The 19,151-nt window shown below is 36.6% G+C and overlaps 1 protein-coding gene across 10 annotated transcripts in view; it reads left to right on the top strand.

Moving 5' to 3' along the window:
• The window catches only part of grip1 (glutamate receptor interacting protein 1), a 307,700-nt gene that overhangs the window by 260,116 nt on the left and 28,433 nt on the right, over positions 1-19,151 (top strand). For all 10 annotated transcript variants that reach the window (XM_048155158.1, XM_048155152.1, XM_048155156.1 and 7 more), the window contains exons 12-15: positions 3,093-3,279; positions 6,217-6,362; positions 8,397-8,477; positions 15,930-15,999. In XM_048155158.1, the coding sequence (XP_048011115.1) occupies positions 3,093-3,279; positions 6,217-6,362; positions 8,397-8,477; positions 15,930-15,999 (484 nt within the window). The remainder of the gene's footprint in view (positions 1-3,092; positions 3,280-6,216; positions 6,363-8,396; positions 8,478-15,929; positions 16,000-19,151) is intronic.

The following is a 19,151-nucleotide window of genomic DNA, read 5'->3' as shown; positions in this document are numbered from 1 at the left end:
GATGCTATCAAAGCAACCTGGGCTTCCATTACACCTGAGCAGTGCCACAGGCTGATTGCCTCCATGCCACACCGCATTGATGCAGTAATTCATGCAAAAGGAGGCCCAACCAAGTATTGAGTGCGTAGAAATGAACATACTTTTCAGAAGCCTGATATTTCTGTTCAAAATATTTTTTATTGATCATATGAAGTATTCTAATTTATTGAGACAGTGAATTGTTGGTTTTTTGTTAAATGTGAGCCAAAATCATCACAATTAAAAGAACCAAAGACTTAAAGTACTTCAGTCTGTGTGCATTGAATTTATTCCACAATTTTACTGAAATTATTACTGAAATAAATTAACTTTTCCACGACATTCTAATTTATTGAGATGCACCTGTGTGTGTGTATATGTGTGTATATAAATATATATATATATATATATATATATATATATATATATATATATATATATATGTGATGACGACGTCAAGGGCCTTGGGATCAAAGAGCTGCTTTTTTTTTCCAATTTAGAACCGCTGAAATCTGTTCTCTGCTGAAGAAAATTTGTTTCAGAACCCTTCTGACTCATTCTAAGGATTTTAAGTTACAGCTGACTCATTGGTCTGTGGGAAGCAGAAATGAAGATTTCTTGCAGGAAGGAAGAGGAGGAAGCAAACGAGCTAGAGAGAGTCAGTTGGCTGGCAATTCTTTGAGATGTGTAGACGATGAGCCCTCAGGTGCATCCTTGTCTGTCAGAGCCTTTGAAGTCTACCACAAACCGAAGACACCACTTAACCGAATCGCCTCGCGAAGCAAGACTCTGAAGCGCACAAAGCCTTGTCGGGTCAATTCACAGTCTGTGGCCCCTGAGCCATTCTCAAAAAGACCAGTCAGTATCACTTTCAGTGCTTCAGATAGGAGTCCCAAACGAATGTTGATCGATGTTCACCGCAGCCACGTCCCTAAAAGCATTTCAGCATCCAAGAGGCATCTCATCCTCATCTGCGTCACCTTAACCTCCCTCTCTCATCCCTCACTACCAATAAAAAAGGAAAGGTCACCACATTTAAAACAATAAAGGTGTCTGGTGCGGTAAATCTAGCCTGTGAGCAGGGTCATCAATCTCGGATAGACTCACTCTGAAGTCACACTAGAGCGATCCGAAGAGTATAACAGGCTCTTTAAGAATGCAGCGAGCCTGGTTTAGCTCAGGTCGATAACCCAGAGGCAGATTTCTGTATGTGGCTGTGGGGAAAGAGACCTCCTGACTACCATCTGTGCTCCCTGGTGCTTGACATGACAGTTCAAGCTTGGTCAGTCAAGGGTGTGAAAGGCGCTCGTGTGTCAGAGCACATTTTCACTTGCCTTTTTGAAAGCACGCCGAGTGAAAAAAAAGATCTCCAAAAGTTGTTGTCGATAAACATGGGCAAAATTGGTTCTTTTTGCAGCCCAGTTCGAATCTGTGGCTTTGCAATTGAGATGTATCCCATGAGACTTTATTGATATAGACAATTGTAAATGGGGTGCAGCGCAGTGTATAAATCACATTGGTTATGCTTATGTGCCTGTCTGCTTTTCTGTAAGCTGGTTTAAAATCTCTCAATCAAAGCAGTGAAAACAACAGGGCCTATCTATTTCACAGACTTGTTTGTTTGTCTAACAGACATGGATTTAAACTTGTGAACAGTTTATCATTATCAGTTGATATTTCATATACTGTATATTGGTTGATATTGGATATTTAATTGCATATGCTCATTTCTCCTATTTTGTACATTTAGATTTGTCAAGTCCCCCTGTAGTGAAAATCAAGTTGTTTATATGTCTATGTGGTGTTTTTAATATGCTTTAAGACAAACCATGTGCAAATTCATAAGTCAACACCTTTACAGAGTGTTTTCTCTTTAAAACTGAAATTGCTGGTATTTCTGACATCACAAACTACCTTGTAACCAATCACGTCAACGTGTCGGCTGGCTTTAGCATACTATTAACTATGACCTGTTATTGACTACAATTGACTACATTTTTAAAAACACTAGAAATATCCATTTTTCATATTACATATTATAATTGTATATGCGTTTTAAGTATTTTTAATGTGTTTTTAAATGTTTATTTTTTATACTTGTTTATTTTAATTTACAATATACTGTAGAATTTGAATATTGGCTGTTTATTGGTTGTCTGCCATAACATGAAAGCTTAGCAGTAACAGTATTGTATCATTAACTAAAACTAGTAAAATTGTTTTTGAAATAAAGCTGAAATAAAAAATAAATTTTAGATTAAAATACTTCAATGAAAATTAGAAGTTTTGCCTTGGCAAGTAGCTGAAATAAAATAAGTTTACCTCCTAAAATTACTAAAACTGAAATAAATAAATAAATTCAAGCTAAATAGAATGAGCTAATTCTAAATTTTAATACTATAAAAGTATATAAATAATACTAAATTAACACTGAGCAGTAGCAGTCAGAAATAATACTGGTGCATCCTTAATATTTAATTTTTATAATAACAATAGCATATTAGTTTCTCAAAATGTTGGTATAATGACAACCCTATATTTAAGTACTGTATAATTTAGTCATTTCAGACCCAGAATGGTAAGATAAGTTCTAACAACCTCATAATTCACACCATCTACAGAAAGAGTTTCCCAAAATCCCTGTGGTCTGATTTGCGATATAATACACTAGCTCTATATCAAAGTGCCTTTTCTTATTTCAAAGTGCACCTAACTGGCCCAAAGATACTGGTGCAGACACATTGAATTCTTATCTGCAGCGAGGGCACAGATCCAGCTCAGTCACTGCAAAGACTTTAATGGCTTTCAACCTTTTAGTCTGGGGGAAAAGCTGCTCTGAGATGCACACAAAACCGCTATTTGAAACCTTCAAAAGGATTGTTTTAATTTACCAAACCTTTGTCTTTTTTTCCTTGTCCTTATGGTGATCGCCAAAGGAGAAGTTTAGCCGAAAGTTCAATCTGCTCTTTTAAATATAGTCCTCCAATAAGAGCAAAAATCAATTTTATAGGTTTTTGCGAGGAACTTTTTCCACTATATGTGACCCTGTTTTCCTCTGTTTTTCATTCCTGTAGTGTCTCTGGCTTCCAGTACCGTAGGACTGGCTGGACAGGTGGTCCACACGGAAACAACAGAGGTGACCCTCATTAGCGACTCCATCATGGGTTTTGGGATCCAGCTCCAGGGAGGAGTCTTTGCCACAGAAACCCTGTCCTCTCCACCGCTCATCGCTTACATAGACCCCGACAGCCCGGCAGAGCGGTAAGATCACCAAAGACGATTTATATTAATCTCCAGTTCTTCTCCAGTGCCTCATTTGACCTAGTTAAAACTCTGGGTTTTAATATTCCAGATGCCCTTCCTCACACCGCAGCGCTCGGTGCGGCTTAATTGTTTGCATTATCAGAGAAGTGTGAACTTCCCTTTGGGAATTTTGAATATTTAATCTCAAATCTGATTTTGATTATCTGAACACATCCCAAAGCCCACAGTTATTACATCACTGCGCTGTTCTCGCAGCTTATAACTTGTCCTCCGCAGAGCCACATCTTCATCGATGATATAATGCGATGATCACACATGATATATAACTGCCTGGCCGTGACGATCTGATTTCCAGTCTGCTTGGGCTGTGATTGACTACGCCGTTACGTGATAGAGCAAAGCACTTAACTATAATTACCTGAGCGGCAGAGCCTCAGCTGGCATCCAAATGAACTTGCGCGTCGACCGAGGGGATTTACATCCCAACTTCACTGTAATTACTGACCTAAGCAACGGGGATGACTTCTCGCTGCCAGCTTAAGTTGTAATTGTAGTGATGGACATAAACCTTCTAATGTTGGTGATTTGATAAAGACCTACCGGCGTTGGGGAACAAAAGTGGTGATGCTGTCAACTTAACTACATCTTTCACTACTGTGTTTACAATAATGTAGCTATTTTCCAGTAACAAGCTTCTTAAAGGGATAGTTTATTTAGTATTTTATTTTTGTTATATATAGTATTTTATTTTTGTTATATATTTTTGTTATATATTTTGTATTTTTGTTTGTATTATTGATCTCCTTGTTGAAGATGAATACTGCTATCAATGCAAAAATATAATACTACACTGTAAAAAAAAAATCCCAGTAAAATTTACGGTAAAAAAACAGCAGCTGTGGTTGCCAGAACTTTACCGTAAAAAATACAGTAGCAACGTAAAAAAAAAAATCAGTTAAATTTACGGTAAAATAACGTATTTCATTAACTGATATAATGTTAATTTACCAACCTAATGAAGTACTAATATCTGTTTTGTACCTTTATAATACACTGACAGTCACCAAACACAGTGGTGGTAAGAGTCACATGATGAATCAAAGTTCATCACAAGCAGCTTTTCCACAAGCTGAGGAGGACAATACTAATATATAGAAGGTGCACACAGTGTCATTTACACACACACTAAACACCATCATGGTAACATGCATGAAATTTTAAAAATGCAATAAACATACATGTAACATAAAACCATAATGTACATAACTGATTAGAAAAAAATGAGAAAAACTAAGAAGAAATAGAGCTATTTCAACGAAAATATATAAAATGTGAAGTGTCACGCAGGGAATTGTGGGAATGTCAATTTACGGTTTTTCACTGTAAATTTTACAATGAATGACTACGCCGTTACGTGATAACCTATAAGATAAGATAATATAAGATAACTTATATTTTACCGTAAAATTACATTAAATATACCATTAGATCTATTATAGTTATTCACCGTATATAGTACGGAAACTTTCTGTAAACCAATTGACAGTTTTTCACTGCAGCATTTTTACAGTCTTTTACTGTTAAAATCACTGTAATTTTTTACAGTGTATATATAATAGGGTTGTCAGAAGTACCGACTTCGGTACTTACTTAATTTTTAAAAATGTGACGATACCAGCATTTCCCCGTAGCATTTTGAGCGCTGTTGAGCACAATCGTAAACACCTCTGATTGCCATCAATATCGCCATCCAGCAGGATGTTATTTCTTAATAACAACCGCTAAAAACAGATAACACATGCTCATCCGGATAACTGAAGTCTGCAGCACTATACACTTGCAAGGAATGGTTTGCGTTTGGTGATCTAATAAAATATTAAAACTCAGTCAAATCTAAATTTTGTGTACAGTTATTTAATTATGTCATCCAGTATCGTGGACTCTCTCTTGTTTCATACAAACGCAGCTCCTGCAATTTTGTTGGATTATAAGATAACAAACAGGTACGAGTTTAAAAGTTTCATCTCAGATCAATATCTCTTATTCCCATAATTATTTAAGTGGCTGTACCGTATATCCCTTAAATATCCATCTAGTTTGAACTTGCCACGCTAGCAACTGCTCGCTCCACGGAAGCCTTGCGTTTAAAGAACTAATAAAATATTTCGGCTAATTATCAATATTTCATGTCTAATTATTTACTTGTGTAATAAGCGGGATAATGTACATCCAGCCAGAATAAACCCCTTCAGGCCGATTCAAGACCTTTCCACTTCGCATTGGGGTCCTGATCACTCTGTCAGGGTTTATTCTGAGATAACAACCGGCTGGATGTACATTATCCCTTACGTAACTAACACTGTCAACCTCTAAAAATAACAAAAAAGCACCACAAAAGTCAATCTTTCCCTCCAACATAGCTCTAAAATCAAAAAACGCCATTGGTTTTTGTCTCTAATCACAATGTGACATGTGACAATGTGTTTTTTGTTGGTAGGGATGCTAGCAGCCCACGCTGAATACCAGCATCCAAAACTCAGCATATGCTTCATGATGACTAGCTTTATTGGAGTTTTTAGCTGAAATCAGAAGCAATATTGCTTCTGTTTGGCTCATATAAGCCATTTTGGAATTCAGTAAAGATTGTTTTGTTCCCTCAGCTATTAAAAAGTGCTTTTACTCTGACCTTGAGGCAGGAGCAAAGAGGACGTTTGTATTTTTTGCATAAAATGTCACATCCACTCACAAATGTCTATTTAATGGTGCCAGCTGGCATAATATAAGTGGTTGGCTGGTCTATGCGAGACACTGCCTGGGTAGCACCACCTCTCCCTCTGCAACTAGTCCATTATTTTGTATTTTATGCATTCAGCACAGTTAGTCTGTTGGCCAGTGTAAGAGGAATGTTGTGCTAAATCTGCTCTCTGTGCACAGGTGCGGCATCCTGCAGATTGGCGACCGCATCCTGTCAATAAACGGCATCCCCACGGAGGACAGCACACTAGAGGAGACCAATCAGCTGCTGAGGGACTCCAGCATCACCAGCAAAGTCACACTAGAGATTGAGTTTGACGTAGCAGGTGGGGACACAGACCGATTCATCAATTCCAAACCTGTTTGGGGATGAAGGATCCATCTGGGCACATCCCGCGTTCATTCTAGTGTGTTTTTTAAAAGTTATGCCACAGTTTTGAGAGCCCAACCATCTGGCGACTATCTGATGTATATAAATGATTAGTGCTGCAGGACAAGTGGCCTGTGATTTAATAGCTACTGTTTCCAGACAGAAAGTACAAAATTTAACGCACATCCTCAAATTTTTCCATCTCGTGCTGTGCTTTGGCAGTGTAATCACAGTACGAGCCTGTAGTCCTTGAGACACGCTGTAATTAGCTTGTCGTCCCAGTGTTTTGTCTTGTGTAATTTGGTATGATATTTAATTAGTTTCTTTTATTTAGCTAATCAGAAATCTTTTAAACTGTGTTTGTGATGACTTCAAAGGTAGTTTCAGCCTTAAGGTACTAGCACAGACCGCCTACTGTCCTTTAACCATATGCTTATTGCTCACAAAAACAAGTAAGTTTCTCTATCTAAGCTCTAATCTGACTATATGCAACTTCTGTGAGTAAGGGCTTAAATGCTCTTTAATCAGATTTTTATGATTTGTTTTATTTTGTTTTTTGTGGAGAAATTAATACTTTGATTCTGCAAGGATGGATTGATCAAAAGTGACAGTAAACGCATTTATAATCATTGTTGGGGAAAGTTACTTTTAAAAGTAATGCGTTACAATATTGCGTTACTCCCTAAAAAAGTAACTAATTGCGTTACTTGTAATGCGTTACCCCAACGCTGTCTATAATATTGTAAAAATAAATGCTGTTCTTTTGAACATTTTATTCATCAAAAAATCCTGAAAAAAATCGTTTTAAGCAGCTGAAACTGTTTAATAATAAAATAAAATTTTTGTTGAGCACCAAATCAGAATATTAGAATGATTTCTAAAGGATCATGTGACACTGAAGACTGGAGTAATGATGCTGAAAATTCAGCTTTGCCATTACAGGAATAAAATACATTTTAGAACATATTAAAATAGAAATCTTACTGTCCCCAAACTTTTGAACGGTAATGTAAGCTATGCATACCCAACAAACTTTTTAATTGAATTTGGAAACTTTTCATCATATTTTTATAATAAGGCATGAACGTACCCTGATTTGCATGACTCACTTATTTCCATTCTGTGACTTTGAATGTCAAAATGTCAAACCAATAAAATGTAAATATTTTAACACAGAACAATAAAATATTCTTTTGAAAGGATGTGCTGGAAGGAGAACAACTTAATAGTTTTTTTTGCTTGTAAGTTATTCCTTATAGTTCAGGCCAAGTGGTTGTTTTGAAAGACTCTTTTGTTGATTTGGAAGAAATGAGTTGGCTTGTATTACTGCATGATCGTTTCAAGAGCAGAGGCCTTTATGTGTAATGGAGGGTCACTGGAGTGTAGTGCGTTTTCTTTCTTTGAGTGCTTTGACGCTTCTGTCATTCTTTTTGATACTGACTCACTGCCCAGAGGAGAGGGACATATTTTATGGAGATTCTTTCCCCCTCTCTTCTAGAATGAGCTTTCTAGGCTTCTGTCAGAAAGATTGTTCACATCGCTGCCTGAGAGAAAGACTGAATTTTTAACAGCTGTCTCCAAGTCACTTTAAAGTGATAGTTCACCCAAAAAATGAATGTTTTGTTGGCATATACTCTACTTTCTGTCTTGCATGTAAATCAAAGGAGGTAAAAGCTACCCACTATGGTCTGCATCCAGTTTCATTTTATGGAAAAAAGGACAAAACATCTCATTTTGCATTCCACAGAAAAAAAGAATTAAAATCATACAGGTTTGGAGCAACTTGAGGGTGAATAAATGATGACAGATCTATCATTTTCAGGTGAACTATCCCTTTAACAAGTGTTGGTTTGGTTTTTCGCCTGAATGTCCACATTTCAGTTTCAAAATGGTCTATAAATCCAAACTTGATAGAACTTGAAAATGATTATATGGATAGACCTGCATCTAAAAATGGACCTTTTTGTTTTTCTGTCCTTGTCTCATCCAGAATCGGTCATCCCAAGCAGTGGAACCTTTCATGTGAAGCTACCAAAAAAGCCAGGTGTGGAGCTGGGCATCACCATCAGCTGTACGTATTCTTCTCTTAGTTCTTCTATGCATAATAATGGTTGTTCTTACTTGACCTTCTATCCTCAAGGTGTAAGTTGTATTTAATGGTGCATGTTAAGGCAAGAAACAGTATTACTATTGATCATACATGTACTTGGGATAAAAAATTTGAAAAACTCAAGGTCATGGGTTTGATCATATATACTGATAAAATATATAACTTGAACGAAGACGCTTTTGATATAAATGTAAATGTAAGAAAGTATACAGTGAGGGACTGTTGTTAAATAACCTTAAAATTTCCCATGATTCCATTAGAAACTTTAAAGGATTAGTTCACTTTCAAATAAACTTTTCCTGATAATTTACTCACCCCCATGTCGTGCAAGATGTTCATGTCTTTCTTTATTCAGTCGAAAAGAATTGAAGGTTTTTGATGAAAACATTCCAGGATTATTCTCCTTATAGTGGACTTCAGTGGCCTCCAGATGGTTGAAGGTCAAAATGACAGTTTCAGTGCAGCTTCAAAGGGCTTTAAACAATACCAGACGAGGAATAAGGGTCTTATCTAGAGAAACGATTGATCATTTTCGAAAAAAATACAACTGTATATGCTTTATATAAACAAATGTTCGCCTCTAAGTGCCTCCGCCAAAACCACATTTCCGTATTCTCCAAAAAGTTTGTTGTATGTCCTACGCTTTCCCTATTCTACTTACGGAACGAACGCAGCACCAATTACATTTTTTCTGTAAGTAGAATAGGGAAGGCGTAGGACATAAAGCATAAACTGTTTGGAGAATACTGAAATGCGGTTTTGGCGGAGGCACTTAGAAGGCGAACATTTGTTTATATAAAGCATATACATTTACATTTTTTTTCCGAAAATGAACGATTGTTTCATTAGATAAGACCCTTATTCCTCGTCTGGTATCATTTAAAGCCCTTTGAAGCTGCACTGAAACTGTCATTTTGACCTTCAACCGTCTGGAGGCCACTGAAGTCCACTATAAGGAGAATAATCCTGGAATGTTTTCATCAAAAACCTTCATTTCTTTTCAACTGAATAAAGAAAGACATGAACATCTTGGATGACATGGGGGTGAGTAAATTATCAGGAAAATTTTATTTAAAAGTGGACTAATCCTTTAATTGCACTCTTATTTGCCTCTTCAGCACTTTTTCTGTGCATTATCCAGGCTACAAATTTAGAAGACTTCACAATTGGGTCTTCCTTCACTCCCTATATCACTGAGATATAAATATGTGACATTTAACCCTTGTTTCAGTTCCAAAGACATTAAAGAGACACAACTGGGTGACTTATTACTGGGGAAATAATGTAGCTGTTGCTTATTAGGGTACTGGAAAAAATCCTTTGTGGGTTTGTGCTTATTTATTACATTTTTGAGGTATGTAAGAACCTCATGAAAAGAAGCGCCTAATTATTATCTCTCATTTATTGTAATTGTAAATTGAATTGCTAGGAACAGACTGTAGGTCACAGTGGCTGCATCCAGAAGGCAGTTGCATTGTATTGTTGTGTTGTGTGATGTGTTTTTTGTGTATGAAGGTCTTTCAATGCACCATAATGTCACATCTAATGATCTATAATGAATTCAAGTGAGCTTTAGGGATAACAATATAATATTTTGTGACTACAGTTCTTCTTTCTCTCTAGAAATGGAGTTGAAAACAAGACAAAATTGGCTACTTATACTTTTCAATCATTTAGATGCCATTTGTATTTTTTCATCCATTAGCTGAACACACATAGAATTGTGAGATATTTTAAAAAAGCCCATAAATGGAGCTGTCTTTTATGGAAATAAATACCAAACTATTCCCTCCTTCCTCCAAAGATGCTGTGTCTTCTCCCCTGTTGTGTCATTCGTTTATCATCACCTGAGTTTTTGGAAAGGGGGTTCTAGACTGATCTGCCTGCGAATTCAATCTGTTTTCCGCCTGCCGTCAGGGGCTCTGCAGAGCTCCATTCGTAAACCCCACGCGCCGAACGCTCTAAGCCTTTGCCAGCTGCTTCATCAATGCCCGCCCGCGTTGTCAAGCGAGAGTGATTCATCACCTCATCCCAGCTCGGTTTTGTCACATTGACTGTTTTCCCCATTACGGCAGTATGATACAAACTTTCTGTTATTAGCCAGTCTTCGTGAGATACGTTGCTGGACCCTGTGCAACAACCCAGCAGTAATTGCTTCTCTCTGTATCTGTAGAGTTGTTTACCTCCAAAGCAATTCTGCCCGGCATCCTCTATGCTTTCTAAATAATTATTCATTACGTTGCTGGCGTACAAGTTGTGTGTAGTCCTCACATTTGTTGCTAATTTGATGGGGCAAATTCTCCCAGGATTGACTATGAAGATATACTGTACACAGTCCAAAGATAATAGCAAAAGGTTCCCAGTGAAGCTTCTTTGTGGGTTTTACAGCTGTCTGAACTACCTTAATGAACCAGATGAACTATTTTGCCTGTGCTAAAGTACCGCTGTAACTGCTTTTCAGATCATTAAAAAAATTCCCTCAACTGTTGGTTCCCATTCCACTGCACCTTCTCAAAATTATATCAGTTAACATAATAGTTCATCCAAAAAGGAAAGTTCGTTTTTATTTACTCACTTTTTTTTTGTTCCAAAATGGAATGAATTTGTTCTATGCAACACAAAAGAAGAAATGCTGAAGAATATTTTGGTCGTGAATATATTGAAGGTGCAGTTACCATGAATGGCGACTGGAGCTTTCAAGATTCGTAGCTGCAAAAGCGAGTTATCATAAAAGAGTTCTATATGACTCTGTATTAGAAACCATATAATTGCTTTGTGTGAGGAAAAGACTGATCATCTTCTCCTCAAATGAGCTTTTAAATCTAGATTTGCTGCAACAATATCGAGTCAGTAAGTTTACTTTGAGAATCGGATCAGACCAATTCATATACAAAAGATTCAGACCTGTTTAGTAAACTAGATAATGAATCAAAAGATTCATATTGAATTGAGAATGAATCAATTGAATGAACTGAGTCATTGATTAAAGAATGAATCAAAAGAGTCAATGAATCAAAAGAATGATTCATTCACAAATTAGGCATAAATGTATAATAACATAAACCTTAGATTTGTTTGTCTGTTCCTCATAAAAATATAGTCTTTTTAAAATTTGTATGCCCAATTCATTATAAATGCATGAAAAAAAGCAGCATGAACATTCATAAAAATATCTTCTTTTGTGTTCACAGAAGAAAGTAAGTCATATGGGTTTGGAAATACATAAGCAAGTAAATAATATAATTGTAATTATTGGCTGAACTATCCCTTTAAGTGTTGAGTGGCTGGAGATATTTGTAAAGGGCTAGTTCACCAAAAAAAGAAAATTCAGTCGTTCCAAACCTGTAAGATCTTCGGAACACAAATTAAGATATTTTTGATCAAATCTGATGGCTCAGTGAGGTCTCCATTGACAGCAAGATAATTAACACTTTCAGATGCCCAGAAAACTACTAAAGACGTATTTAAAACAGTTCATGTGACTACAGTGAAGTGAAGTGACGAGAATACTTTTTGTGCGCCAAAAAAACAAAATAACGACTTTATTCAACAATATCTAGTAATGGGCGATTTCAAAACACTGCTTCATGAAGCTTCGAAGATTTACGAATCTTTTGTTTCGAATCAGTGCTTCACAGCATGTATCAAACTGCCAAAGTCACGTGAACCACTGAAATTTCTAAACGTTTTGAAACACTGATGACGTAACTAAGCCTTGTTTACTGAAATCACGTGACTTTGGCAGTCAGATTTTATCAAAAATATTAACCGAAGATGAATGAAGGTCTTACGGGTTTGGAACTACATGAGAGTGAGTAATTACTGACACAATTTTCACTTTTGGGTGAACTAACCCTTCAACTATAATGAAGACAGTGTGCTAGAGGAGATGTACAATCCCATTCTATTAAAGCAGACCTCACACACACACACACGTAAAGAATTATATAAAGAAAGTCTGTTCAATTATGCCTCCACTTGGCTCAGGGCCTGCAGGATGTCTGAGAAAGTCAGCTTTTATGGCTTGGAATGAGAGAAAGAGAGATGTAGACTGTCCTATCCGCATGTCGATTTATGTATATGGGCTTCACCGAGCTCTTGTGGCCTTCCTGAGCAGTTTAATGGCTTTCTGCTTTGTGCCTCTGCGGGGCCTGTATTTTACAGGTACTAATAAAGCTATAGTGGGACACGTTTATAGATGTCTTGTTTACTTCTCCTTAAAGATTACCTTGTCATATTCTCCTGGTGGTATCTCATCTGCTGTGGACTGGAATATGAAATGATATACACTGCAAACTAATCTGAGGTCGTTTTAATCTTATTTATACTAATTTGTATGATTTTACATGCAAGTTGCATACTTAATAACAGAAAAAAAAACAATTGTGAAATCCATTAAAAATAGATTTTAGTCAGATTTCATACATATATGAATTGGGATTGTAAGAAGCACATTTAACTTTTTTGGGTCTTACACTAGAGATTTGATTTAAATAAACAAAAAGAAATTGAGTTTTGTTGCCTAAAACGGCAAGGTTAATTCAAATAAATGCTTTTGAGGATCACCATGGTAGTTTTACTGTATAAATTGGATCAGATGACGCACATAGCAAAAGTTTACTTCGTTCTTTTCTAGTTTGACCCTTAGCTTGTGTAAAAATTTGCATTCACCTGAGCAGGCAAGGTGCAAAGACTGCGAATGGGCCATGCTATTTATCATGGTTAGGCCAAATAGCAGTGCAAGTAAAAGGGGGAAATGATGACAAATAAGCTACCATCAGCATCAACAGTGCCACCAACCAGGAAACAGGCAAAAGATGGCTGTGCCCTTCCATTTTGAATGTCATAATGTAGCTTGTCTGACAAATAAGAATCATTTTGCTGCTTGATTTCCAAAACATACCATCAAACCGAGTGCCTCTTTATGTAAGAAGTCATTCCTCTGTTTTTGGCTCTGGATACTTGCTATAAAATTCATCAGAGCTTCACAGAGTTGAAAGGCTGTGCTTTGATGTGCACCATCTGAAGGTGACATCACACCGCTGTAATGCAGCATATGGTGAGGTGCCTTTAAGGCCAGCGGACATGCGCTCTCTTTGAGCCGAGCAGAAAACATGATTATTTCTTTGGTCCGAGAACTTGCTAACATTTGGAAATTGAATTGTCAGATACATCTCAGCACCTGCATTGCTGACACTTTGACAATTTGCTCTCAGATAGCTTGTTCAAATCTAGCTCGCTCTGACTGACATCTTTAAAGCAATTTCTTTCCTCTTTTAGACTGCTAGTGCTGTAGCCTCTACCATTGAGACTGAATCTTTGGCCTTTTTCAGTTGAATCATCCTGAAGTTAATTTTCTCTTTCAGCTGACAACCTCTCTGACTTGCTTTGTAATTTGAAAGTGGAAATAAACTAGCTCTAATTTGGGTCTCCTTCAGGTCATAATAATTAAGAGCCATTACAGGCTAATATATATATTAGGGGAGTAACAGTACACAAACATGACTGTTCGGTATGTACCTCAGTATTGAAGTCACAGCAGGGGGTAAAAAACTAAACATAAAATTGCTTCGTTTTTCTTCTTTTTTTTTATTAAACCATGTGTTATTAAACCAAATTTTCTAAGATTTTAATGTTGTTATGTGTGTTGAACATCATAGAAGTCAATGTTATCATCCGTTAGTTTTGATTGTAGGAGAAAAATAGTTCATTTTAAACCTTTTTGCGCTATTTTCAACTTTCGGGTTTAAATTCATCTTTGTGTCACAAGATGTGAAGTTTTTTTGTACATATATATTGAATAATTAAGACATTACTAACAGGTAAAGTAAATATAATTAATATATAAGCTAATATAGAGCATATATTTAGTGAAATTCTCCTTTCTGTAGTTGAAAGTGGACACTAAATTGCTGTGGACACTAAATGACTTGCCTGAGGTAAATGTAATGCTATGTGAGAACCGAACTGAACCGTGACATCCATATATGACGGTTCAAGACAAATACATGTACCGTTTCACCCCTAATAAATATATATATATATATATATATATATATATATATATATATATACATACACACACAAGCTTTTCTGTCAATTGGAGCTCGTCTTATTACAGGTTGGTTCTCGAGCCATAACAAACAAACAAAGAAAACCTCTGGGACTGTCTGTCTGTCACAGACACATACTCGGCATCTCAATGCGTAGAGCTTAAAAAACAGACCTCTATAGGGCAGCATAGGACAATCACTGACAGGCTGCATCAGAATTGATGATGATTAAGCTGTGCTACCATCTGGGAGGCATATTAGGTTGAAAAGTGAGCAGGATTAACAAAAAATATATTTTTCTTATTCAAAGTGGAAAAAAAGACACGACCTTCCAGTTTGTCAATGACGTACTAAATGAACATGAATCACCCTGAGCTCTGACTGAGAAAAAAATGCTCTGGCGCATCACTCTAGAAGTTTGATATAATACCTCCAGATGCTCCTGGTGGGCTAGGGAATATATGACATGTGATTATGCACTCACATCTGTCCCCTCAGTAGACCAGAATATGAGCTGCTAAAAAGCTCTATTTTCTATTTCATACTGATGTAATGGCTCTTTTCCAAATCATAGAGAGCTGGCAGCATTTTTAGGCCCATTTATATTATTATACATATATATATATGATTCTAAAATGTCTGGAAGCACAAATGAGTTAAATTCTTTAATTATTTTGGACAGTGGCTTTAGAGTTAAAAAGGTTCATAACCACTGTCCTAGACTTTCCTGCCGAAAAAAAGAGAAAGAAACTTAAACCAAAGTCTAGCTTATTTGCTGGGCTTAGCTTGATCAGGCTGGCATGTTGGCAGTATTTAGAGCGGTTTTAACCCCACTAAGCAGGGCAAACCATCTTAGGCTTTTTTTTTTTTTTTCAGCAGAATGCTTACTTTATGGTTAAAAATATCATTTTTATATATGCACTATTATTTGCTGTAAGATTGCCATCCACACGGCACTGTGGAAAATGTGCATCTCAATTGTCAGTCATTTGGAGTGGCATCTTTTGCAGTGTCATTCTCCAAGCCAGAAAAATGTAAAATAGACAACAAAAACCATCAGTTCTGACTAGACTGGACTGACAACTACTTATTAATGCTACCGAAAGCAACTAGTTCTCCACCAACCATGTGAAGAGGCACTACAAGTCGATACAAAGCTCTTAATGTGTCATCAGATTTATTCTCTCCAATTTTAAAGACACATTTGTCAGCAAGGCAGAACCTTTAAAAGTACTGTACCTTTAAAAATGTTAAGTTATACATTAATCACTCACAGTTAGATAATCAGCAGTGTTGCCTACAGAAAATGAGTGAGGTTGTGATATTAAACAAGTCTGATTGTTCTCTTCTCTCTTCACAGCTCCTTCCAGTAGGAAGCCCGGAGATGCGCTCATCATCTCTGACATAAAGAAAGGCAGCGTGGCGCACAGGTACCACCTCACGTCATTGTCTTCCACCATATCTCCTTTTAAATGTATAGAAAAATGCTAATCTCATGCAAAACAACTCGTATACAGCCTCCAGCACACTTGCACCCACCAGCATCTCAAGCTTTGCTATATTAAAAAATACATAATAGATGGATTACCTTTTATATTCGAGTGTACAATGTTTCACTCAATATAACATACTCTAAAACATAATGCCCATCATCAAACAAGTCCTCCATCAGCATAAAATACACACAAACAAAAGTTGAAAATTTCTGAAAAAATGGATCACCGTTTCCACAAAAATATCAAGTCAAAATATCAAAATACCAAATCAGCATATTAGAATGAAGTAAGAAGTAATTGCTGCTGAAAATTCAGTCTGGCATGTCAGCATTGCATTCATTTCCGAACTCTCATCCAAATCAGCACTTCATCCGTGCCTTAAATAGCTCCAACTAGACCCAAACGGCTAATATAATGACATCTGTGCACAGAATTGAGCTTGACTACGAGCGTATGCTATCTGCATCGACTTGCGAAAGCATTCTTATGCATAAAAATGCTCATTTTCTCCAGGCTACAGTGGAGAGCTTCTGATTGAGTGTGGCTGGGAGAACGTGTAACCCTCCGTATTGACATAAATCTTGGTTGCCCTGAGGAAAGGTGTAGAGTGCTGTTTGACTGCGTAGTTCTTGATTGTGAGGTCTATATTGGGCTGTTTGCAGTAAAATCTAATCTAGCTGCACTTCTCTAAAACTAGCTTAGATTTATTTTCTTTAAAATAACATTTCACTCATAACTCAAGATACGGTACTCTTCAAAAGTTTGGGGTCAGTAAGGTTTTTAATGAAAGTGACATGAATGAACCTATCCAGTTATTGCACACACACACTGGATTACACACATATTGCACATCCACGCAAACCGTGGACACACACACACTCGAAGCAGTGGCGCTGGGGAGTGATTGGGGGCTAGGTGCCTTGCTCAAGGACACCTCAGTTGTTTCCTGCCGGTATTGAGAATTGAACCCACAACCTTCGGGTTACCAATCTGACTCTCTAACCATTAGACCACAACTGCCCCCAAAAATGTAGGCATGCCCCCTAATAGTTGACTAAACGTTTGTCAACGAGAAGAGGCTTAGTCGACCACAGTTTTATTAATCGCTGAGTCGCAGGAAAAAAAATAACACAGGAAGTGGCGAAGATCATTAACAGCTGGACATCCTATCATTTATCGACCTCAAATATGGCTTATCTGAAACATGTAGTTGCAGCTTTACATGGCCGCTCACTTTAATGTTAACCTAGAAAAATGTGGGCCATTCAAATGTTTGTGCAGAGTGTGAAAGCTGAATAGTAGCGCGCTCACTGCACGACAGCTAGCATGGAGGCGCCGGTGCGATCACTTGCACTTAAAATGCTCCGTCATTTGTGGTCATAAAGATAAGAGTAATACATCTTTTGAATCTGTAAAGAGTCTACTTTGCACTCACAATGACAACAAAACGTTATGCTTTTGTAAAATAATGAAAGCAAATGGTGCGGTTTTTGCCATCTCTCGCTGCTGTACTTGAGCGTTCCAAACAAAGAAGAAAAAAAGAAACTTATATCTATAGAAAGAAAAATATATCTATAGAAAGTGAAATGTCTACTTTTAAATTAACCAATTCAAATGGAAAACAAATATTCTCAGGTTATGTAATCAGTATGAAATGTGCATATAGGCACGTTCGCTACTGCGAAGATGATGAGTCAGCATCGGCAACTTCATCACTGCAGCCAAAAATACAGAAAACACTAGTTTATCAATTAATTATTACAATGTTAAAGCAGTCTTCTTGAGGTGCGCTATGGCAAGCTTTTTGCGTGTGCTTAAATGCTGATTAGGCTATGTAGGCATTAAAGGCTCATTATTATGATTTATATGTTTTATTAATAAATGTGCGATGAGTTGACTAATCGCTTAAAATGAACGACTACTAGTTGACCAGAAAAATCTTTAGTCGAGGGCAGCCCAATTTGAAAGTGTCTTATGTTCACCAAGGCTGCACTTAATTGATCAAATTGATATTTTCATATCTTATGTAATTTATTAATCACTTAATAATAATTTATTTCTGAATTTCCAGCAGCCATTGGTAGTATTCAGAATCACATGATCATTAAATATACAGATTTTATGTTTAATAAACATTTATCATTATTATTATCTTTATTATTATTGATGTTGAAATTAGTTTAATATTTTTGTGGAAACTCGTACATTTATTCAGCATTCTTTGAATAATTATTTTTTTACAATTTTTTCAGCATTTATTAAAAATTGAAATCTTTTGTAACATAAATGTCTTTACTGTCATGCTTTTAAAAATAATTTAAAAAAAATCTTACTGACCTCAAAACTTTGAATAGTAGTATATTGTCCTTTCTCAATCTCAACGTTAATTTCTAAAAAAAGGCTAACAAAGCTGGGAAAAAAAGTATAAATTCTCCATGGTAATAGTTAGGGTTGTTGGGGGATGCTGTATACCAAGTAATTAAGGCTCTTTCAGCACATATACTCTAATTTTTACATAATAGAACATATGTTTAAGTGATAATTATGCGAGGAGGAGAGAGAATTGGGTTATGAATCGCTGTGTACACAGTGGAGTGGTTAAATACAGGTCTGTTCGTCTTTCTGTTGAGAGAGACGCATATGTTAGATAGCCTTGGCTCGTGCAATCTTTCACATTTTGCTCTCCATTTCAGCTCTATTAAAAGGGCCTAAAAATAAGTGAGCCATTTAATATGAAGAAGCGGTGGAATAATTGTGAATTCAGGCAGGATTACATCTCAGTGTCCAATCTGAATATGGAATGACAATTATGACCAATACGATAAAAGTCAGATTTTTTTTTTTTTTTTTGCTTCAGATCTATCTCAGTGCCTCTGGCAGCTCTTTACTGTGTACCATGGTCAATCCACTGAATAATGGATGTGTTTTCTTGCAGAATGTGAACTCAGACTACAACGAAATGAGTGTAAATGTCTGCATGAAGGAGAAAATAACCTTTCCTTCAAAATATTGCAAGACGAAATGGAGATTTGCTGTATGGTTGAGAAAATGTTACATTGGTTGTGCTTCTGCAAAAAGCTTGTAAC

This window comes from Megalobrama amblycephala, linkage group LG14, assembly GCF_018812025.1.
Source record: "Megalobrama amblycephala isolate DHTTF-2021 linkage group LG14, ASM1881202v1, whole genome shotgun sequence".
Classification (NCBI taxonomy): Eukaryota; Metazoa; Chordata; class Actinopteri; order Cypriniformes; family Xenocyprididae; genus Megalobrama; species Megalobrama amblycephala.
This window is presented reverse-complemented; position numbering and strand designations above follow the sequence as displayed.